This window comes from Hippopotamus amphibius, chromosome 12 (genome assembly GCF_030028045.1).
Source record: "Hippopotamus amphibius kiboko isolate mHipAmp2 chromosome 12, mHipAmp2.hap2, whole genome shotgun sequence".
Lineage (NCBI taxonomy): Eukaryota > Metazoa > Chordata > Mammalia > Artiodactyla > Hippopotamidae > Hippopotamus > Hippopotamus amphibius.
This window is the reverse complement of record NC_080197.1, coordinates 97463914-97489454: the sequence shown is the minus strand read 5'-3', so window position 1 is coordinate 97489454 and position 25541 is coordinate 97463914. Positions and strand designations below refer to the sequence as shown.

The 25541-nt window shown below is 33.6% G+C and overlaps 1 protein-coding gene across 5 annotated transcripts in view; it reads right to left on the bottom strand.

Annotated features, from left to right (window-relative positions):
* Nucleotides 1–25541, bottom strand: part of CPNE8 (copine 8) — a 267432-nt gene that overhangs the window by 36716 nt on the left and 205175 nt on the right. For all 5 annotated transcript variants that reach the window (XM_057700921.1, XM_057700922.1, XM_057700923.1 and 2 more), the window contains 3 exons: nt 16842–16888; nt 9774–9955; nt 3180–3307 (listed from right to left, as the gene is read on the bottom strand). In XM_057700921.1, coding sequence (XP_057556904.1) covers nt 3180–3307; nt 9774–9955; nt 16842–16888 — 357 coding nt within the window. The remainder of the gene's footprint in view (nt 1–3179; nt 3308–9773; nt 9956–16841; nt 16889–25541) is intronic.

Here is a 25541-nt window from a genome sequence, read left to right as displayed (position 1 = left end):
AAAATGTGACAGGCTCAAAACAAGTGACTGTTTAGGCATAGGGAACAAATGAATAATAGCTGGGAAACAATGAGTATTATTTAAGTCAAGGGAAAAAAACCGTGAAACTTTCTTTTTGTCAATGTGGAAAAGATTTCTATGTAACAATGCAGTAGGATCAAATTAGTAAGTGCTATGATAGAGATATACATAGAATGGCATCACAGACCAGAAGTAGTGATTCTCTATGACTGAAGCGCAGTACAATTTGGAGACTGTGGAGGGAAATGAGATTGGATGGATGGGTGGTAGTTGGATACTGGAAGTTCTTGAATACCAAACTAGAGTGCTGGAACTTAAATTTGTGACAAGCATCAATGGCGGTTGAGCAGGATTTTTACATCATTTGAAATGCTGTTCTCTGGACAGCATTATAAAATGAGAATTGGGAAGGCAGAAAATTAGAGTTAGGAATTGGAAAGCCTCAGAAGAGCACATAAAGACTTCAAGTTTTACAAACTTGATGCTTTGGGTCTTGACTATTTCACAATATTGTTATCTCAATATTATTTCAAAAGTCATCACACAGAAATTAAAAATCTAAAAATGAGCTCTAAAAATGAGCATGTGCTTAAAATGATTATTCTTAAAAAGAAAAAGCATTCTATAAAATGCTTATAGAAAACTACTACAAATAACTAAGCTTAAAAAACACACTTTTTAAGATGAAAAATCAAGCAAATTAAAAAAATTTGGGTATGTATTTACTTTTGACTTTACAAAAATTATTTTTAATGACAAATATCATAACATATACAGAATTCACTTACTAGACACTTGTTGAGTACATGGTGAAGCACTGTTGAAATATATTTAAGAGCGACCTGCAAAACGCACCAGGACTTTTATATAAATAAAGGTCATATACGTTGGAATAACGGCGCTTCTCTTGATTCAGAAACAAATAGTTGTCCTGAACTATTTGTCCTAAAACTATTTGTTCTTGAAAAAAGTAGCTTGACTTTTAGCTGACAAAGTTTTTAGATGACAATTTTGGATCAGACAGAAATTGTCGGTCAATAAAAGATTAAAAGTAAAATTAAACATAACTCTCAAAGATTACAAAAACAGGAGAAAAGTATTTCTTAGATAGATTCATAGTAAGAGATAGATACATGGAATTTCAAATTGTATTGGAAGGAAAAGATGATTCCCCAAAATCCTATCTTTTTGTATTTCTTATTTTCTTTTATTAAAAATAACAATAAAGAATTATTAGATCATAGATTATTTTCAAAGAGTTTGAAAGTGTTAACTGTCAACTACCCCTATATTTGAGAATTTTTTAAATGCTGGACAAAACATAAAAAATGGCAATATAGCTGAGACGAAGTGAGAGAGTAGCATAGACATATATATACTACCAACTGTAAAATAGCCAGTGGGAAGTTGCTGTATAACAAAGGGAGTTCAACTCGAGGATGGATGATGCCTTAGAGGACTGGGACGGGCAGAGTGGGGGGGAGTCGAGGGAGGGAGGGAATATGGGGATATGTGTATAAAAACAGATGATTGAACTTGGTGTACCCCCCCCCCCACCAAATGGCAATATAACAGAGCGGAGCCTGTAGTTTTAGGTGGTATATAGAAATGCACCTAGGAATTTTATATCTAAAAGTTTAACTTTCATAGTAGAGATATACCAGTACAAAATGTACAGAATTAATTGGTAAATACTGAGAAGAACATTTATAATAACTAGCATGAGTTCACACAAAATAAATCCTATCATTTTTTCTTATCTTTTTATAAAAAACAGTGATGGTTATGATAGTGTATAAGAGAGAGTGAGTCAACTATAATTTACTTTGCATTAATATAATTTTTGATTCTGCTTTATTTGACAGTCATCAAAAAACTAGGAAAAGAAAGTATAGATAACACTACTTATATAGGCTAACGCAATGAGCTAGGATGTGTTTTTCAAATTACAGCTAATGACCCATTAGTGAATTCTGAAATCAATTTTGTGGGTCAAGACCTGAATTAAAAAATAGTAATAGAAAAGAATAGGATACCATAGTAATAAAGAGAAAATATGAGAGAAGGATAAGTATTATTTCATAATCTTTTATTTTAGTTGTGTGTGTCCAATGTTGAGACATAAAATTCTTAACCTAGTACAGATTATGGGTGAAAATGCTTGAAAAACCTGAGCTAAAGGTTCACACTCAGAAAATGGTCATCAACGTATCACTGTCAACCTGAGGTGGAGTTCCACAGGAGAGTCCACTGGCATCAGCCCTGGGTGCAGGGGTATTTTAGCATCTTGTCCATGTCCCAGATAATGAAAAGTAGAACGCATTTAAGTTGCTGACAATGTCTAACAGGGAGAGGTAAAGCACCAGAAGCTTCAAATAGAGAACTGAGGTTTCATACTGCCTTTGAACATTGATAAACTAATCCAAATGCAGTACTTTTTCAAGTTTTGGGTACATATTAGGAAAGATATGAGAGCTATACTTTTTCAATTATCTAAAAATAAGGCAGGGTTTCATAGGATTTGCAAGTGAGTCAAGACAAACATTTTAAGGATTTAAAAAGTGGTGTCTAATTTACTTATGCATTAGTAAAAAATGATACGCAAGTGTATATAGAATTTTACAATAAACATTTTTTTCTAGAACATGTATTTAGAATTATAAGCAATTATCTTCTGATCTCAATACCATGTACTATATACAGGTAGAGCTCTGGGAATTTATAAAATTAGCTATTATATTAATTTCAGAGAGGTTAAAATAATGTGCCCTATATACCACTGAAAGGCTTCAGTTGTCTTCATAGAATTCAGTCTCATTACTTCCGAGCTGCTATGTAATATATATTAAATATGAACGATTTACACAATTGAGAATATGATTGATATTGCTTTCACAGATACCTTTTCAATGAAAAACTTTTTTTTCCCTTGGTTGAACAAATATAGGTCCTCACACAAGCCAGTGTATGTTTCTTCATTTGAGATTTTGATATAAAGTTCTTATGAAGTATCATGATAGCTCAATGGAGATTCTTTTTAGTATGTATCTTTTCCCTCACTTTCTTGGAGGTAAATTAGAAGAAAACAACTTTCATTTGTGGAGTCATGCCAACAGTAATGTTAAACTAGAATAAATAACTTATCTACTCCCACTTACCTTGCTACATGATTAATCACAGGAGCAAAGTTGGTTGGTCCATACAGTTGCACAGATTTCAGACTCCTATAATAAGCCTCCATGACACCCTCAATGCCATCACAGTAGGGGTTTTGAGGGTTCCCATTCTGTAGAAAGTTACAGGCAAAAAAAGGTAAACAATGAATAGTGTCTGTAAAGATCAATTAAAAAAGAATGATACATGTTGATACTCATAAAGAATTTTTTGGAAGAAAACTCAGTTACATATTTATAATAGGAAAAATAATAATAAATTAAGTGATCAACATAGGTAATTATATATTATATAGATTGTGATAGGAAGTAATGTGCAATCATTACAAATGGATACTTTTCAATTAAAGGGCAGGAGAAAACTAACTCTAAATAATCTTCAGAAGCTGAATATCACAACATTTTGCAATTAATAGTGTCTTATTTATACACAGGTCTGTGTACATATAGAGATGAACAGATAAAAATCTAAAAAGAAGGAAACAAAATATTAATAGTGGCTACCTCTGAGTGGTTATATAATCATTGATGTTTATTTCATTGTTTAGACTGTTCTACACTTTCCAAGTTTTCTGCAGACATGTATTAAAATCAGAAAAAAATTCTATCAATTCAAACAGTTTTACTTTGTAGAAGTAAAAATGTAAAATATCAGCCACACGCACATTTTCAGGACATAATTGATAACCCTAACTAAAGAAGGGATTAGAGGGAATGTAATTTGGTGTGAGTAGCATCAAGACAAGGTAAAAGGAAAAGAATCAAAGAAACATATCCGTATTGTTCAAAGGAATTGGAGCTTGCCACAGGAGTTCTTATTCTGCAGATAGTACCCAGAAGGGCAACTTTAAACCTGGAGGCCTAGTCTAGCTTTCTCGTACTTTAAATGCTCTGTTGTTGTTAGGTTTAATCCTCCTAGTCCAGATGCCACAAATAACACAAATAAGGTAGTGTTATCTATTGCTATGTAGCAAATTACCCCAAAAGTTAGTGGCTTAAAACTGTAGGCATGTATTTTCCCATACATTTTTTAGGTGTCAGGAGTCCAGGAGCAGCTTAGCCAGGTGATTCTTGCTCAGGATCTCTCACGAGCTTGCTGTCAAAAAGCCAACCTGGGCTGCAGTCATCTGAAAGCCAGGCCAGAGTTGGAGGATCTGCTTCTAGGAAGGCTCACTTACGTGGTTTGCTGGCTGTAGGCCAACACGAACTCTGCCTAAGGCTGCTTGAGTATTCCAACAACATGAACTAACTTCCCCAAAATGAGTGATCCAAGAGAGAGAACAGGGAGGAAGTGCCAATAAGCCCCTAGTCTTATAAGTCGCATAGCATTACTTCTACTTTCATCTGTTTCTTAGAAATGAGCCACTAAGTGTAGCCCACACTCAAGGGAAGAGGAATTAGGCTCTATCTCTGGAACAGGGTAATATATATATATATATATATAAATTGTAGCTCTATTTTAAAACACTAGGGATGTAACCATGCTTAAGCATAGTTAGCAGTAATTTTAGCATGTATGTTTTTACCTGAACAATCAAAAAAGACTAGTAATGTATAACTTAAATTTGTTGAATTCTGTATACTAAGCTTTATATTAAAATATTTACATACATTATATAATTTTTATACTATAACAACCCTAAAAAAGTAGATAAAATACTACCATTATTCTCACTTTACAGAGGAAGAAACGGAGGCACTGAGAGCTTAGACCCTGTGCCCAAAGTCACGCAACACCAGTAACAGAGCTAACATTTCCAGAGCCTCATCTCTTAACCACCACTATCCCAGCATATTGCAAAATCCTAAGTCTTGTGAAAGACCGAGGATCTTTGGGAACTAAGCCAGATGTTACCAACCACTTCAATTCTGTCATTTGTGAAAGAAGGATTTATACCCACTTTGCCCTTTTAATTTTGTCTTTTTCTTCAAACTTTTTAACTAACCTTCCTGTAAATTTTTTTAAAAAATAAAAATAATAAAAGAACTTTTTATATTATAATATTAGCTAGATGAATTGATTGAAATTAAAATGTGGAAGTTTAATATTTAGCACAAAGCCGTCTTTGGCTGGTTCTGATGTTAATCTGAGCTGACCTTTAATTAACCTCCCTTTAAATAAAATTTTACGGTGTTTTTTCTCTTGATAAGGTATAAAGCTAATTAAAATTAAAACTCATTACTGATTTTGGGCATATAAAATATATTATATATCTGCCTTCAGGGAACAATTACAAAGTTCTGAGTTACTTTTTTGATCAGCATTTTAACATTTTGACTGGGGGGGGATTTATGTTTCTATAAAACTATATATTTCCTTTATTCCTCTGGAAATAAAAAGGTCACCATTTTCCCCACCATTTCATTTATCTCGATAGAAATATTTTATAAATCTTTAAAAACAACCCATTTCTTAAAATAAGACAAATAAAAATAAGTTTATGTGTGGCTCTAACACAAAAGTAAAACACAGAATGTTTCTGAAAATAAGTACATTCAATTGTGTTTATTCATGAAGAGGACAGTGGATGCAGTATTTTATATTTCCTTTTTAATTAACAACCTTTGCCACTTCTGAAATAATGAATGTTAATTTGTAGAACACATAGAAGTATAAACAACAGAATTCAAAACGAGCAGTAATCCCAAGCACAGACTTAAGTGAGGAGTGTCCAGCCCTCACTAGTTTTTCCCTTCATCTGGCTCCCTGAGGGATTATACTGGGGATTTAGATTCAGTTCTGGAAGAAAGGTTTATAGTCTCTGTTGCTGCCTAGAGGCTATAACACCTTTCAGTGGGGCTAACACTGACAAAGTGCTGAAGAGAGCTGTCAGGAGCTTTTGCTTTACTCTTTGAAATGTATCTGTTGCTGCCCAGAGACTGACTGCTTACTGCAGGGGAAAGGAGAGATTTCTCCCTTTTATTCAATAAAAAAAAAATCTAGTGAGCTTCTATTTTATGCATGCAGTGTTAAAGATCTTTGGTGATTATACTGTTGAATTTAGTTGGAAGAAAAGGTGTACACATAAATATTAAATTCAGTAGATTTCTATAAATGCCAAATTAAGTGTAAAGTCTGGAAGTGATTTTAGATATTTGGTAGGAGAAATCTCTTGGACATATGTGATCAGTAGTATTTCTCTGTATTGATCAACGCAGAAGGCCTTCTTTTAAGGGTCACTGGCCACATGCCCATTAGAAATACTTCCTCTAAAGCTCTACACTATTGTATCTTCAGTTATAATACCATAAGGAGTCGTCAAGAATCATCATGAGACATGACGCTCTTTCCACAACTGGAAGAGCTAAAGTGGTGATACTAGGATACTTTTCCTTTCTTTTTTCATTCCTCTGTCTTTTTTCTACTACATCTATTCTTACGCATATTTCAAATGAAAAGCTGGGGTTACCTTAGATCCTTTAGATTGAGTAAAGCTCAATTTCAACCTATGTGCTAGCCTCAAACTCACCAGTTAAGGATTTAAAAATTTTTTTAAAACCCTCCCTTGCTATCTGAAAGATTATTTAAACTTGCTGTGATAAACAGATTAACGATTGTGAATATATATCACAAATTCTTACCACGGAAATATGAGGGTTTGGTAACATTAGGTAGTACACTAATTGCTAGATTGACATGGACTGAAGTTTTTCTATTTGCCATTTTCAGCACGTACAGATAAATACTGTAGTTATTTAGGATGAAGTTAACACAAAAATCAAATGGAGTACTATTTCTCTGAAGACATACTTAACCTTTGCCTGTCTTATGTATTCAAGAAAACAAAAGTACTTTGAAAAAAATTAAAGTCATATAATTACTAGGTAACATTAAAGCTGAGGTATATATCAGCACCATCATTATCAACAGCACTGTCGTTTTCATTAATTTTAGAAACTATTTTTCACAAATTTAAAGGGGTATGATCTCTCTCCTACAAATATTTGAGTTGGGTTCAGAGAATAATTTAAGATGCAAATACTAAAAAAAGTCCTTTGCATAGGTCTGGTTACAGGGAATGAATGTGGAGGTAGGAAAAGCAGAAAATTAGAGGGGGATAAAAAGGAAAAAAAATCATACACAAGGGTGAGAAGAAACGTATGGAAGGAAAATTAATCACTATCATTTAGTTTAACATAATTATTTCTTTTCTTAAGCCCTAAGACCTTGTTCCTGACCTTTTACCTGAGGCACTTAAGACTTAGGATCACACAATTGATTTTTATGGTCCTATAAGTTTCTGGGAGAATTGCATTCTCTAAGACACAACAAAATCCCAACAGATATTCATTTTTATATGACATTGGTGGTTGTGGCATTGTGGGCTATTTCACAGAAGAAAGAATGAAAACCTCCAGCAAACTTCCCCGAAATTGTGTGGATGATGGAATAGAAAAAGCAAGAATAAGTATAGGGAAAAAAAGTTAAAATATAGCCCTTAAAATATACTTAAGGAAGATGAAGTCTAATCATATGAAATCTTCCGGGTGTGTGTGTATGTGTGTATAAATACATAATGGTGTTCATAAAGGACATATCTGAGAGAGGGGATTATTACAAACACTATTTATTTATTTATTTATTTATTTATTTATTTATTTATTTATTTTTGGCTGCGTTGGGTCTTTGTTGCTGCCCGTGGGCTCTCTAGTTGCCTCAAGCAGGGGCTACTGTGCATTGTGGTGCATGGGCTTCTCACTGTGGTGGCTTCTCTTGCTGCAGAGCATGGGCTCTAGGCACTCAGGCTTCAGTAGTTACGGTGCACGGGCTCAGTAGCTGTGGCTCATGGGCTCTAGAGCACAGGCTTAGTAGTTGTGGTACATGGGCTTAGCTGCTCCGCAGCATGTGGGATCTTCCCAGGCCTGGAATCGAACCCATGTCCCTTGCACTGGCAGGTAGATTCTTAACTACTGTGCCACCAGGGAAATCCCATCTTTATAAAAGATGTTTTTATAAAATGTGGTTTAGTAGTGGTTAAGAACATGGATTCTAAAATAAGACTAATCTGGGTTCAAGTCCTGTCCTCTGGAAACCTGATTAACTTCTGTGACTCTGGGCTAATTTATACACCTCCTGGGGGTACTCTTTTCACTGTATTTAATACGACTGGCTCTTGATAGAATAGTGTGATGTGACAGTTGTGATATACCTACCAGATCAGAATTTTATGAAGATTATATAACGAATAAGTATAAAGCACCTGGCTTGATACTTGGTAATTAATAAATGATTGCATTATTGTTTATTTCTATTTTTCTTGCAGAACTTAAAAAGAAAAATCCCATGCATTACTTTTGTAACAAGAATAAAAACAAACAAACAAAAGAGACCTACAAAAATATTAGGTATGGAAGACTTTACTTTTACATTATATAGGGTAGGGTAGAGAGGCATTTCTATTAGGAAAATTTAAATTTTTCCAAAATGATATCTAACCATTCCTACATTGATTTTCCCATTATTTCATCAGAAAGTGCAAGTGAGAATAAGGCTGATTAGGCCCCTAAGCACCATCTGTATGAAGTTTATTTTAAAGGTAGAATGCAGTACATTGCTTATTTGTAATCATACAGCAGGAGTAGATTTATGTAAATCAAACATTAAATAGAGAAATATTTAGTTGAGTCATATCTACTCCATATATTGAAACCATAATTAATTATAGCCATAATTATTGCTTCACATTTGAAAAAATTGATTCCAGTCATAACTAATCCTTTATATTTGAAAAGAAATGACATTTTAGAAGATGGAAGATTAAGGATAGCTACATAATCTTTGATACCCCTCCCAATGAGGGGTGTTTCCCTCACCTTGAAACTGGACTGAACCTAGTGACTTGCTTGACCAAGAAAATGTAGGACAAATAACTTTCTGGGACTTCCTGCAGTTTCTGTCCCTGCCTTTTAGAATACTCACTCTGGGAAAGCTGGCTGCTGTGTAAGAAATATAACTACCTTGAGACCACTACACTGTGATGTAGCCTGTGATAAACACATGGATATGTTGTATATAGAAAGAAGGAAAGATGCTTAGACAACCCAGCTATTTCAACTATCCTAGCTTAGGCATCAGACATAAGCAAATGAGTCATCTTAGGGAACATACTAGCTCCAGGAGATATGATATGGAGAAAAACTGAAGAATCCAACCAACAGTCAGAGTGAACCCCACAGGTATGGCTCCAATAGGACAATTCCAGCCATCTCTAGCCAATCGAGGCATCCCAGGTGAGGCTGCAGACATCTTGAAGAAATGTACCAACCCCCACTGTATTCTGCTCAAATTCCTGACCCACAAATCACAAGTATCATGGAAGATGTTATGCAGCAATAGATAATCAGAATAGAGCCCCTATTTATAAATCAGACACACTTTAGGTAGATTTACTTCTAATGTATTTAACTGTCATTTTTTCCATTAATATCACACTCCCAAATCAATCATTCACCAAAATTGAGCTGAGTGTATAGGCATAAGAAGTTGCTACATGAGTAATTAAAGCATAAGCAGCGAACCAATGAAAAGATCCAACATATTTTTTTTTCAAAATAGCAATTCTTTCAATATATTCTTACCAAAGCAAACTCATGAGATATCCTTCCATCTGGAGGAAGTTTTGCACCAAAACCTAAAGCTGGGAACATTTTATCACTGTCATAATCTTGAACGATTTCTCCCACTGCTTTCAGTGCCATACCATAGGCGTTCAGTTGATAAGGATTCATGTAGTGGAGAGAAGTGGGCTGGGCAGGGTTGCCTGATGACAAAAAAATATTTCAAACATGAGTGATCAGGCTAAAGATACAACTTTTGGACATTTTTCTTGAGATCTATTTCACATTGAAATATTAAAAAATCATGTTTTTCTGCCTACATTCACAATACATTAAACAGTTTCTTTTGGATAAATATTGACATAGAGATATTTACTAAATTAGATCAGGCATGTAGAAAGTTTCCCAAAGATATGTTAAAACATAAGCAGATTTAAAAAAAAATGATTTCTCATTGTCAATGCCATAGTCAATTCTTGAGTTTCAGCCACAGAAGAAGCATAAAAGTATTTTTGTTAATCATCTTTTATTGTAATCTTTTATTATAATATTTTTTAAAAAGTTGTGTGCCATTAGCTTGAATTCTTATGCCTATAATCAGAGGACCCAACTGATGTAATAGGCTTCAATAATTATGAGGCCTTCCTAAAGTTGTATTACAAACATAAATTGAATATTTGAGACATATCCTAATTTAATCAACTGAAAAGAGAAAAATGTAGAGATTCTCAAATTCATGCTAATTAAACATCTAGCTCTGAAAAATTATTGAGAGTTTCTAACTAGACATTAAACTAGGAGTCAAAAGGTCTAAAGTCATGTCTTGCCATTTGCAGGACAATTATAAAATTCCTGTAATAAATCCTATCACAATATTACTCAGCTGTAAAAAGAACCAAATTGGGACATTTGTAGAGACATGGATGGATGTAGATACTGTCATACAGAGTAAAGTAAGTCAGAAAGGGAAAAACAAATATCATATATTAACGCATATATGCAGAATATAGAAGAATGGTACACATCAACCAGTTTGCAAGGCAGAAATAGGGACACAGATGTAGAGAACAAACATACGGACACCAAGGGGGGAACGTGGAGGGATCTGGGGTGGGATGAATTGGGAGATTGGGATTGCCATATATACATTACTGATAAGAAAAAACATCAAACTGTACACATTAAATATATGCAGTTTATTGTATGTCAAAAAAAAAAAAAATCCCACCACAGTGTTTACTGGGAAGACAAAATAAGATTATGTGTGTGGAAGTGATTAAAAATTGTAAAGTACCATAAAAATGTAAAGTTTAACTACTACTGTTATTGTCTTGGTCATCCACAAATGTAGGATGTTTCATTTGAATAAAGATGAATTTGAGAGGGAAAGTAATATATGTGCTACCACTCAAACACATCGAGATTCACATTCAGTTGCCCTAATTCTCAGCACAAAGGCAACCTGAAAGTCCCTTTAGTTTCTTAAGTGAAAATGGAAATTAAACGGGACTTGTAACAGCTCATAAAGCTCAATTCTACTTTAAAACATTACCCGAAGAAGAAACGCCTCAAGGCATAGTTCTTTTTTGATAGGGAAAAAATAATAATAAGCACTTGAGATCCAGAGAGAAACAAAATAACCTTCAGTTTATAAAGCATATAATAAATACCCAGCACATTTTTGGTTTAAAGATAATTCACTGTATAAATGCATTTATATTTCCAAAGGGTTATCAGCATTCAAGGGCCACAAGACAAAATTTCTAAAAAAGTGTCTTCTGACCAAGATGGGCTGTAATGTTCCCCTCAGCTTGACTAAACTTTAGAAAGGTTTCTCCAGACTATAGGCCCCTGACCTCCTATTTCTTAGAGCATTTACTTTAGAAACTTGGACTTGTGAGTTCCTTCTCTGTTCCTTTGAGATGTAAATCTTCTACAATCCAGGAATGTCTTTCTCATGGACCTGGGAGCCATCCCTTTGAAATGTAATCATCCAAAAACAAAAACAAAACAAAAAACAAAAAAACAAAAAACAAAACCCACCTCTGTTGCCAAGTCTCTATGAGAAAGCAGGAGCCTAACATCAATAAGCACTAATTAGTAAAGATGGCCTAATCACACAGACCAATTTCCCCTCCAGTATCTCTCAGTACTTTTCCACCAGTTCACCACAGCACTTAAAAACCCTCTCTCACCTTCTGTTCTGGAGGAGTTGAGTTCAATTTCTTTCTTGCATTGCAATACCTTTGATCTCTATTGCAAAAATCCTGAAAAAAGCCTTCCTTGCCTGTTTAACTTACCTGGTGCAATTTTTCTTTGACAGTTCTTTCTAAAACAGGGATTTTGCCTCTTGTTCAAAAGCCTACTGAAGCCACAGATAAACAATACTACTTGTCTAAGTGGTTATTTAACACAACTCTTAAATATAAGAAGAGTTGTTACCCAACGGTTACAATGTGCAACTAGTTCTATTTCTCTAAGAAAACCACAATTTAAAATTAAAATAAAAATACTACTAATATCGTAGCATATCTAAACATCTTAACCTATCATGCACCTCAGAGCCCAATCCTACACATTCAAAGATGTTCCCTATCTCTTTGTAGCATCTTCATTCCGACCAATCTCTTCACTATACCACGGATATCTTCTGTTCCATCCTTACCTTTCAGTTTGCCACCCTATTCTGAAATTCACTTTCTCCTCCTCCAACTTATGTCTCACATGCATCAGACAACCTTCCTTCTTTATTCCAGCCCTTGTCTTTCCTCTCCTACACTGATGCTCTTGTGTTCTGTACCATAAAAATTGGCAGTTCCTTGAATCTGGGACCATATTTGTACCACCTCTATATCAGCAGCAATGCATACGGAAAAATGAATTTGTAGTAGGTTGGTAACATTGAGTTATCGGCTGATAATAATAATTATAATAGCATGGAATATAACATGAACTTATTTCATATCTCACTTAATCCCTTTTCAACAAATCTATGACATGAGTACTTTTATTACACCTATTTTTCAGATCAAATAACTTTCAGATTAAATAACTTGCCAAATCACACAGTAATAATTGGTGAAACTAGAATATGAATCTAGGCAGATTCCATAGCCCTTACTCTTAGGCATAACTCTTTGCTTAAGGATTTTGAAATATTTTAAACCCTGAATATTATCAAACATATCTGATTTTGTTTTAGAGGTGCACAATGCCTTCTTAAAAAAATAACACTTGAGTAGGCTCTTTTACAAAAGCTTTATTGAGATATAATTCATGTAACTTATAATTAACCCATTTAAAATATACAATTCAATGATTTTAACTATATTTACAAATAAGCAGAACCATCAATACAGTCAATTTTAGAACATTTTCATCACCTCAAAATATCTACCTATGTACTATCATTCCTTTATTACACCATCCAGCCCAGTGCTAAACAATGACTAATCTACTTTGTGTCTTTAATTTGCCTATTCTGGACATTTCATATGAATCACATAATATGTTGTCTCTTGTCACTAGGTTTCACTTAGTACAGTGATTTCAAGGTTCATCTGGGTTTTATCATGTTTTAGTACTTCATATTTCATTTCTGATTATTGCTGAATAGTATTCTATTGTATGAATATACCACATTTTTAAATCCATTGATGGACAGTTGATGGACATTTGGGTTGTTTCCACATTTTGGCTATTATGCTGCTAGAAACATTCATGTACATATTTTTGTGTTGACATGTTTCCATCTCTCTTGCATATATAGCTAAGAGTGGAATTGCTGGGTCATATGGTAACTCTATGTTTAACAACTTGAAGAACTGCCAAAGAATTTTCCAAAGCGGCTGCACCATTTTACATTCTCAGCAGCGGTATATGAGGGTTCTAACTTCTTCACATGCTTGCCAACACTTGCTGTTTTCTGACTTTTGGATTATAATCATCCTAATGGGTGTGAAATAGTATCTCCTTATGATTTTGGTTTGTGTTTCCTGATATGTAAGTATGACATGCTTATCGGTCATTTGTATAGCTTTCTTGAATAACTGGAATACCACTTTTAATTGGGTTGTCTTTTTTTGAGTTATCAGAATTCTTTATACATTCTAGATACAAGTCCTCTGTGGGATATTTGATTTGCTAACATTTTATCCCATTCTGTGGTTTGTCTTTTCACTTTGTTAATTATGTTGTGCAGAGCATAAAAAGTTTTAATTTTGACGGAGTTCATTTTTGCTCTTGTTGCTTATGTGTTTGGTGTCGTATCTAAGAATCAGTTGTCAAATCCAAGGTCATGAAGATGTATCCCTATGTTTTCTTCTAATAGCTTTGTAATTTTAACACTTACATTTAAATTTTTGATCTATTTTCTATTAATTTTGTATATGATGCTAAGTAAGGGTCCAACCTCATTTTCTGTGTGTGTGGCTATCCAATTGTGCCAGTACCATTTGTTGTAAAGACTATTCTTTCCCCACTGAATTGTCTTGGTGCCCTTCTCAAAATCAGTTAACCTTAGATGCTTAAGTTTATTTCTGGAATCTTAATTTTATTTCATTTGATCAATATACCTCTCTTTTTCCCAGCCCTACACTGCCTTGATTACTGTCACTTTGTACTAAGTTTTGAAAATGAGAAGTATGACCCTTCCTACTTTGTTATATATATATATATTTTCAAATCTGCTTTGGTTCTTCTGGGTCCCTTTAAATTCCATATAAATTTTTGGGTCAGTTTTCCATTTCTTCTAAAAAAGACCTTTCAGATTTTGATAAGAGATTACAGAGAATCTGTCAATATCTTTGGAAAATATTGCCATCTTAACAATGTTGAATTTCCTAAACAATAAATATGGCATGTTTTTCAACTTATTTAGATCTTTAATTTCTTTCAAAATTTTTTCAAAATATAATTTCAAGGTATAAATTTTGCACTCACATTGTTAAGTTTATTCCTAAGTACTATATTCCTTTTGATACTATTGTGAATGGAATTGTTTTCTTAATTTCATTTTCATACTGTTCACTGGAAGTATATAGAAAAATAATTGTTTTTTATATGTTGATCTTCCATCCTTCAATCTTGCTGAACTCATTTAATAGTTCTAATAGATTTTTAATAGTTCTAATAGATTCCTTAGGATTTTCTACATACAAAATTATGTCACCTGCAAATAAAATAGTTTTACCTCTTCCTTTCCAATCTGGATGTCTTTTTTTTTTTTTTTTTCTTGCCTGATTGCCCTGGCCACCAGTGCAATGTAAAACAGAAGTAGCAACAGCAGACATCCTTGTCTTTTTCCTCATCTTAAGTGAAAGCATCCAGCTTTTCATGCTTAAGTATGATGTTGGCTATAGGTTTTTATATTTTCCCTTCATAAGGTCAGTAAGTCACTTTCTATTCCTAGTTTATCTGTTTTTATTATAAAAGTATGTTGGACTTTGTCAAATTTTTTTCTGTATCAACTGAGGTGACCATCTGGTTTTTACATTTTTCTTCTATTGGTATGGTGTATTATATTATTTGATTTTTGAATATTAAGCCAACCTTGCATTCCTGGGATAAATTTTAATTGATCAGGGCATAATTTTCTTTATATATACTGCTGGATTCAGTTTGCTAGTATTTTGTTGAAGATTTTTATATCCATAAAAGATACTGATCTTCAGTTTTTCTTATGATACTGTTTTTGGTATCAACTCTTGGAATGAGTAGGGAAGTGTTCCTTCCTCTTCTATTTTTTGGAAGAATTTGTGAAGAATTGGCATTAATTCTTCTTTAAATAGAGTTCACCAGTGAAGCTATCTAAACCTGGGCCCACATAAACTTTGTGGATAGTTTTTAAATTACTAATTCAGTCTCTATTACAGGTCTATTCAGATTGTCTATTTTCTTAAGTCAGTCTCAGTAGTTTGTATCATTCTATTGAATAAATTCTTACACTTCTAGTTGTTGTGTAAATGTTCATCAGTAAATGAAAGCTAGTATTTTAATCCAGTTAGACTTTAGGTGTATATGTTTCATATTTTACTGAATAAGACATATGTAAAAGTCATTAACTTGAATCCACAATGTTGGAGAATAAATTTATCATGTAGTCAAAGGTAAGCTAAATTAAAGTTTGGTCTCCTCATCTCTATTTGTAATTCTACTGCTAACAAGCCAAAATGTACCTATTAGTAAAAGGATTTTCTAGATATGAGTTTTCTTATTTGTATAAGAGGATGATGGTTGGAATAAGTGATCTCTAAGGTGCCTTCTTACCTAAAAAAATTCTTATTTTGTGAACTGTGAGTGAATGTGACAGAAATGTGAAGTGAAGGTAATTTAATGTGAGAGTTACAGCACAATAAACAATTTGAGAAAAAATAGATGAATATATAAACTGATGGTGACTTCTGATAAAAGAACATGAGACTCATGTTCTTATGATATATAATAACTGATTTCAAATGATTGTTCTGTTTGAAACAAAGTTACTTCAAAATAAGATTAAAAGTCCACTATCTTTCCTTTCTTAAAATGCTTGAGATACAACCTGTGAACATCCATACATGGGGTGCTCTATGACGGCCCCTCTGAATTAATTAAATATGAATGTGCTAACATAAATAATTCTTAAAAATAATTGAGTAAAAGTAAAGCAAGCTGCTAAGGTACACATACTTGAATTCCTTTTATATAAAACAATACACAGAAAAGTACTATGAAAATGAGGAATATAGTTAGACACTTTTGACTGTAGTTATGTATGAAGAAGAAGGGAGGGTAGAAGAGATGGGTACATAATGAGCCTAACTAGATCTAAAATTTTCCTTTTAAAAATATGTAAAACAAAAATGACACTATTTCAATATTTAGTAATTTTGAATGGGACTATTATGTACTTTTGTTATATTTCTTATAGTATTTTGTATAACTGAACTATTTCATAATATTAAAAAAAAGGAAAATACCTGAAATTTATATGAAACACTCCAGAGGTATGTATACATGGAAAGAAAACATCTAAACCTCATGAAAACAAATCTTTATTTTTAATGTAATTGCTGATAATTTTTACTATGGGATAGTCATAATACTCACCATTTGATGCAGTAAAATCAATTGCCACTGTGAAATTGATTTGCGTTCTAAAATGTAAGTAAATAAGAATCATTAATAAGAATAATCTCATAAAAAGGAATTTGATTTCCATTTTTGTTATATTTTTAACATCAGTAATTTTCTTGAATGTTATAACTAGCAACTATGTTACAGCACACACTGAATAGTATCAGATAAGCAGTTTTACAAGCTAAGAATTTGGCAAGATACCTTTACGATCATGCAACTGTAAAATACAAAATAAAGTAATCAGGAATAAAAATAGCTCCTAGTTGAGAGCACAGTGACTAAGTGAGGAGCTCATCATGAAGTCAAACTGTAAATAATTATTTGCCAGCCTCCAATGTCAACATTTATTATTAATTTGCTTTCAAAACTATTCTGTAGTCAATGTGAAATTATTATGCCCTTAAAAGTATGGCATTGCTAAAATCATGTCTAATAATATCGTTCCTTAAACTAATTTTTTCCAACAATCCTGAAAACACAGAATTTTCTTTGGCTTTCTTCAAACTCAAGCATTTCAAATACTGATCTATCCCTCAGTGCTCAAAGCATTCCTGTGTACATGTCTGTATTTATAGATATAGATAAATATATATATAGATGAAATATACTTAATATATTTAAAATATATACTTAAAATTTTCAGCACATGGTAGTTATCCAAAATTATTTTTAGTGGGTTAGTTTTTTTTTTCCTTTTTTCTTTTTTCTGATAGAATCCAAAGAGGTGGCATTCACATTAAAAATTCACTCTTTTGGATATACCTCTGGCTCTATCTATATGTAATTCCACTTCTTTCTCACCAAAGAAGGCATGAAAACACAAATAAGTGACAATGATATGACTATTGGCATAACCTGTTATCACATCTAATTTACAAAATAATCTTTAATTTAAAAAGTAAACAATTTGAAAACATGAGTACTATAATATTTTAATAACAAATTACTTTTGATACACTGTACAACTGATTTAACACTTCAAAGTTTGAGCTGCTGTTTAAATGGTGGTGTGATCATGATGATGGTGATGATGGCAGTGCAGGGTCCCTTGTAGTTCTTTTCGTATAAACTATGGTAATTTTTCCTTCTTTCTATAAAAATTCAGCCTGAAAAATCCTTAATACTATTCAGGTGCTGCAACAAATTCACTTTTTTCCCTAAGGAATAAACAGCCTTTTGTGTTTATTAATAAAAACTAACATACATTCTCTTTATAGCTGTATGGTAATTTTTTTCTCAGAGTAGAAATTAGGTTTATAGGCTAAGAATATAGGCTAATTCAGAGCATAACACTTTTAACACATAAAAATTTTAGAAAAAGAATCAGTGAAACATTTGGGAGAATATTTTGAGATAATAAATCCCTGGAGGAACTGAAAAGAACACTAACCATCAGCACATTGCTTTGTCATTCTGCTGCTAGAGAGAAAGTGACTATAATACAGGGTACAGTATGGTGTATTAGAAAGAGTTTATTAGCTTTTGAGTCAGAAAGAACTGAAGGTTTGAATTTCAGCAATCCAGTTGCTGACATTAGCCAAGTTTTAAAATTCTCAGAGGGCAGATGCCTGGTACATAACAATAAAACATGGACTAACAGAAAAACTACATGAAATATTATAATCTATCTCTCTATATAAAACATATACATATAGAATGTGTTTTTACATAGCTTATGTAAATTAACCTTATAGTAATTTTTAAAGGAAGATACTAGTATTCTCCTTTTATAGATGAGGAAATTTATGCTCATAAAACTTAACTTTCCACATAAGTAATAAATGCCAGTACTGGAATCTGAATTCACATGCAACCTTCAAGACCATATTCATAAACTCTATGCTACCCTAATTCTGCAATTAAATATTTGTAAACTGTCTGGTTATAACACAATAAAGGATAGTGATTACTATGTTACAAACTGAAAAGTGATACTATACAGATATCCTTAATGATAAAGATGTTAGGACATATTCCCGTGCTTGGGCAAATCTGTCCTTCTATCAAGTATGTTACATACATAAATCACAAGATAATTGGTATAAATGCCTTTTTATGTTCTTTTACTCAAATGACACTTCCTTAGGAATGAAAAATAACTCTGAGCTTCAAGAACATGTGTTTTAGCACATTATAAAGGTCAATATAGAAGTTGAGTCTTGGGTTCAATCTTGCTTCGGTTGTAGGGATAGACACCTTGTTTTGACTCAGCTCTCTCTTACAACAGTGTCTGCACAATGCTTTCTACATAGCAGAACCTCACTGCATTTATTGGGTGACTGAATGCATTCATTTTATGATTGTTTCTAATATACTCCCTAAGGGAGCTCAGGATGTGTAGCATAAATAACAACTTCTTAGAAGCATTAGTTGTGGATAAAGAACTTCAATAATCAGAGATACAAAGGTCATTTCAAAGCCAGTTGTATCTAGCAAAGCTGCAAAGAAAAGATATGGCCACTAACTAAATAACTATACTGTACATAAGAATAAAAAATGAGAGAAAATTATTTATTTACTAAAGCCTTTAGCTAGCTAAACAAACTAAATTATAAAACCAAGTAGATTAGGTACAAGAAAAATTGTAAAAAAAAAAAAGAGAGAAAATTTAAAAAGAAATGAAAGGAAAAGGAAGAAAAAAAGGAAGGAAAGAAGGAAGGAAAGGAGAGAAGGAGGGAGGAAGGAAGGGAGCCAGGCTGTACCAAGAGTACCTAATGACGCTTTGAAGCTTGGGACATTCCAAGACGATATAAAAGGTGCATTTAGCACTACATGATAACTCAGACCATTTGATAATCATGGTGCAACAGAATCTCAAAGAGTAAAACAATCACAGATGCATATTCGGTGGTTAACTGATTTCAAGATTTGATTGCTTTCTTGCCTCATTCTGCATTTCAGAAAGAATCTCACTCCTTGTGAGATTCAATCAACAGCATTCTAATCAACCATTTCATGGTTGGGATGGTCCCTCAACCTGTTATCACACCATGTGGATTTTTCCATCAAAAAAACTACAACTCAACAATTATTTACTGAGCATCTTCTGATTGTCAAGCACAGTGTTAAGTGATAAGGAGAAAATGGGAGCAAAGCAAACACTGTCCTTGAACTCGCAGAGCTCAACTTCAGCTTTCTACAATGAAAAACAAAGACAAAACAGCACAGCAACTTATCATGGAATTCATAATCAACGCCTAAACTAACTGTGCATTTACTGTGGATAACAGCTTGTTCATCTGCACGATTCTGAAACGCTCTTGTTCATATTATAATGTATACTCATTATGCCAAGGGCCACATTTTATGTATTTTGAAAATATTCACTAATAAAGGTTCTGAAGAAAGTTGCTAGCAATGCTACAACTTTAGGCTAAGACAGATTTCTTGAAGACTTTGATGAATGCTTTGTCATAAAAGTAAAAAAATCTTCATCAGTAATTCTGTTACTTTTTATTTTTTTTAATTTATTTACTTTACCTTTAATATTGTTTGAAGCCTAATTTTAGAGAAAAAAAGAAGCAATCATGTGTCAAAGTAAAAAAACAAAAAATAACAAACAACCCCCAAAAATGAACTGAATTCACATGAGATGTCTCCTGACAGAGTATTCATAAAGCTATCACTTAGAAATCCTTGAAACATTTTGCCTAGGAAGTGTTATTTTAGCTCACATTTTATGTTTCAGAAGCAGACAAGAAAGAGCAGGATTTCAAGAAATCCAGATATGAGTACTATATTCTGGAGTATAAAACAGGTATGGCTGCCAAATTTCATGAGTTAGTAGTAACATCACACGACACTTCCCAATGCATACATCCTAGTACTACTAAAATATATTCCTGGAAAATGTCCTTATTTCATTCTGCCACCTTTCCAAAAGTTGTGAATGACAGAAATATCAGATGTCAATGTGGAAATTTTAACTAGCAGAGCAAAGATCCATAGAAAACAAGTATATACATGATGTCAAAGAAAGCTACACATATACACATGCATGCTCACACACAGAGTGATACCATCTTACATAACTTTTCTACAGCTGTTATGAATTAAAAATCAAGAACTAATAACTGTGAAGGGGATGTGAAGAAGGATGGTTTTAATGTTTTCCCAATTTCAAATTCTATTCAGTTGAACAAACAACGTTATCAAGCATGAAAGATGAACTTTCTCCACCATTCTTTAAACTAATCTTGACAAAGGCAGATTCAGACCAATTAGCTGTTGGAATCTAGGACCCATAAATGAAAGTGAGATATCCAGCCTAACTCTAATATTCTTTTCATTCTTGCCATGCTGGTACCAAGACAATGCTTCTTCTGCCTTGATCTACTGATACTGTAGTTCACACTTGGGTTCCGGTACCTGCCCTGAACTCAGTTTCACTTCCTCAGGCACTGTCATCCAGACTAATCTTTCTTGACCCTACCTCACCATGGGCTATACCTTGAACTTTTCTGTCTTACCTTTTCCCTCTTTCTTAAAAGCAGTTCAACTACCTGAATGATAACATAGACAGCTGCCTGACTCTAAATTTTGCCGCATCTTCAAAATTCCTGCTTCCTGTGCCCATGAACTACTGACAGGATTATTTGCCCTTGACAAGTGAAATCTGCTAGAATGAAGGCAGACACTGAGATACACAAATGCAAATTAAAATATAAATATTTTCACCTACCTGCAATATGATCTTTGAAAGGTTATTTAACCTCTTTGCACCTCATTTGTAACAAGTGAAGGTTAACAAAATCTTTCTTGGATTGTTGCAGGCACTCAAGAAGCAGTTGTTATGATTACTGTCACCATATTGAAGCCAGTTTTTTAGAACCCAAGTTTAGCATATATCTTTGAAAACTGGAATGTATAGTGTTTATCAAATTTCTGGATCTATCAGAGTTCCAGACTTTTTCTAGCATCTGATCCTCCCATGTCAGATTTCCTTTCCTTCACACTGGCTTCTCAGGTTCCAGTCTACCGAATCTAAAACAGCACCATAAATGAAGTAATTTTGTTAGAAGGTGTCATCTGGGTACTTCCTCAAATAAAATTGCCCTGCAGGAAGTAAATATAAGCTTTGATCCCGGCTTTATTTTCCTTTCTATCCTTCCTAAAATTTTGGATTTCTGTGGGATGAGTGAAATGTCAAATGTAAGAATAAAAAGAAATTGGAGACAGTGATATGATTCCTGAACTGTTTATTCTAATAGTTTTGGTCCTTATTAAATCTAGCTCTCATAAATTAACAAACCTTTGTACATTCTCCAGGATTTGAAGGTTGATTTCAGTATTTTTTTGGAACACAATCAAAGTGTTTTTTGGAATACAATTGAAGTGTTCCAAAATACAACTTTGCAAGTAGGTAAGCTGATCTTCCTGTAGTTCAAGAGTTCCTTATCAAGGAAGGTATGTAAGATGGCCAACCTTTTTTTAAATCATTAGTTTAGAAAATATCTCATAAGTGACATAAAAACAAAATAAAACATAACAACCCTTAACCAAAAATAGAAACACTACCCAATAGAATCCCATGTTCTTTTTTTTTTTTTTGGCCACATGGTGGCTTGCAGAATCTTAGTTCCCCAACTAGGGATTGAACCTGGGCCCACAGCAGTGAAAGTGCTGAGTCCTAACCACTAGACTGACAGGGAATTCCCTAGAATCCCATTTTAAATGAGGTAGTTGCTGATGAGGCAATGATGCGTAGCAGGAAAACTATGAACTTTTATAGACTGGAGTTTGGATTCCAGAATCATAGCTAGCTAACTTGTTGTGACTCATTTGCAAAATTATCACGTCTCTGAATCTGTGTTCTCATGTGATAAATAACAACTACTTTAAAGAAGTCCTCTAGTTACTAGAAATAAAATCCTGAAGTACCTGCACATAATAAATATTCCGCATGCTGGAGGACAAATCTCTTGAGCAACCCATGTCATCCTTTCCTTATTCATATTAATCCTTTCTTCTGTTGAATCAGAGAAAACACTTCTCTCTTTATGTTAACATACATGTATTTCTTTTTTCGTTAATTCTTCCCATAGTGAAGGTAAGTGGTGTATCACGGCTGGGGTAATGAACCCCCAAAGGTGTAGGCAGTAGGAGGTACACTGTCTGCAGATAACTTAAAAACAATTACGTAATCTGCTAATACACAGTCTACATTTTAATATCACATACAATAGCAGTTCTAAGCAATGTTAGTGATAAATTTTCCCACCCTTCCACAACCTGCCCTTGGTAAACCACGATTACTTGCTTAACTCTGCTTCCCTTTCCCCTGGCTCCCAACCTTTCAGTTGCCCACCAGAAGGAAACTATTTTAGACATAGCATGGCTAAAAGTGCACACTCTGATAGTGAAACATAACTAAGAAACTGCCTGGTACAAAATAGACTGTCAATATTTTGGCTGAATTAGCACTGATTCTGATGAAACATACACGCAATTTTTTTGACTTTGAAATATGTAGTTCTGAAAAAATCATTTAAAAATAACATAAGCTGGCAATTAAGTCATAATCTTAAAGGCTATAACTGGACATCTTTAGCATGCTCAAGTATGCATTTTGTATATACAAAAATTAGAATCAAGTATTAACCAAAACAGCATTTATGAGCCTTCTTAATACTTCCAAACGTTTCCTTTGTAAATCACATTTTAGATGAGTTTAGTTTAGATATAATAATGTTTATGTGAGTGTATTTCTAGAAGGTGGAATGACTTTATTTTTATTATATTTATCCCCATTCAGCACTGCAGGGTTTAGCTCTTGACTTATTTGATGAACGCAAAACATTTGGGTGCCACATTTAGAAGCACTATAAAAAATCCTAGATATGTATATTCAGTTTCCAAAAAGAAACTGGACCGGAAAAAAATCTTAAAGTGTTGCATGTTCTGGCAAGATGTGCTCCCTGAGACAACATATCCAAGATAATGCCACAAATTTTATAAAACTAAGGCAAACATTTTATAGCGTCATTGCACTTGCTTCAAGTATTTTAAAAAAAATCCTTATGGGGCTTGTTAATAATGGCACTTACTGATATTCAACTCACCTTTAAAATAAACATATTAAGATGCCCACTTTTAGCCTCTACAATGAGCTTATAATAGGTAGTTAGGTTTAATTTTTCTCCCAAGACTTTTTACTTGGAGTGGAATATAAATCTTTTATGCATAATTTCAGACAAGTTTTAGATTCAGTGTCAAGAGTTTGGGTTGCGACTGATGACAAAGGAAGGAATAACCTGGCATTATCCTCTGAAGAGAACTGAACTAAAAAAAAAGACTTTTATTGACTTTATAAAGTTGAATATGTCTGTTTCTCTCCATGTCTCTGATAATTAGGACAGTTACCATCAGTGATATTATGATGATCAAATGACAAGACATATTAGAACTTTAAACAAATTCAGATTATTCAGAAAAATGACAGTGTTTATCAAGGGTATATGCCATTTAATTCACAAGTCACTTTGTGAGATAAGCATTGTTATTTTTTATTTCTGTTTCACAGAGATGGAAACAGGTTATGCTAGCAGGAGACAGATCTAGGATTTGAACCAGGCAGTTAGTGCCAGAACCCAAATTCTTGGCCACTATTATGCACTACTATCAGCAACCACTTATTGAACCGACTTGACTTTTTGCCAAACATTTAACCCTTATTTTGATTCTTTCCCAGAACTTGCCCCGTCAGGGTCTCCCCTATTACCTTCTCTCATGCTCCATTTCAGTTAATACGTGAGGAAAATAAGCAGTTCATGCTTCTACTCTTGATCTTGCCTTCCTCCAAGTCACTAAAATCCAGATACAGAGTTGAGATCATTTCTGGCAGAGGCAACACAAAAGCATATTTTCTTATCCTGGAAAGCCTCGTGCATCAGTTTTGTCTGGTGATTGTGATATGAGGCATGGAAAGAGGAAGGTCACAAGATGATAAAATCTGAGCTAGACAGTCATGGGGGTTTGTAATCCAATTAACTAAACTGTCACACTCTTTGCTTAAAATTCCTATTTGTTTATAATGTTTCATTATGCTAAGAGATTTGGGAAAAAGAGTGGAAAGTCAGGCTTAAAGTGGCTTTCTAATTAATCTGTATTTATTCAGTGGCTACTCTATGTTCAGCTCTATAAAAATAGTTTTAGACTGCCAGTCTCTTTGAGGAGAAACATCTACAAATGAACAATTAAAATGACACCCAGGGAAACCAGCAACCACGGTATATAAGTGGTTGTGAGGCTCATTTGGGACCAGGTTGATGACATTTTGTGCTTTCTTCAGAGGAAGTAAATGGCAGTCTGTAGGGCTGCAAGTTTCTAATACACCCAATTTTCTGATAAAAGTGTAGATTAGGGTTTCAGGTTCACATGACATTCTGGCTGCTTAGGGGTACTCAGTGCGCACAAGAATTTGAAATCTATTTTCACCATTCATCTGCCAGTCAAAGAAATGTGAAAAAACTTTACAGATATTTGTTCCTTGGTCATGTTAGTGGTGGAGTAGAGTTTCATTAAGACCTGAGAGACACAGATGACTGAGAGGCAGACAAAACTCAACTGAAATTTATGATTCTGTCCTCAGATACTTATAGTGTGAGCTATTGTCTGTAAGGGTCAATAAACCCATTTCACAAATAATAATCATTATTATAAAATGACGAT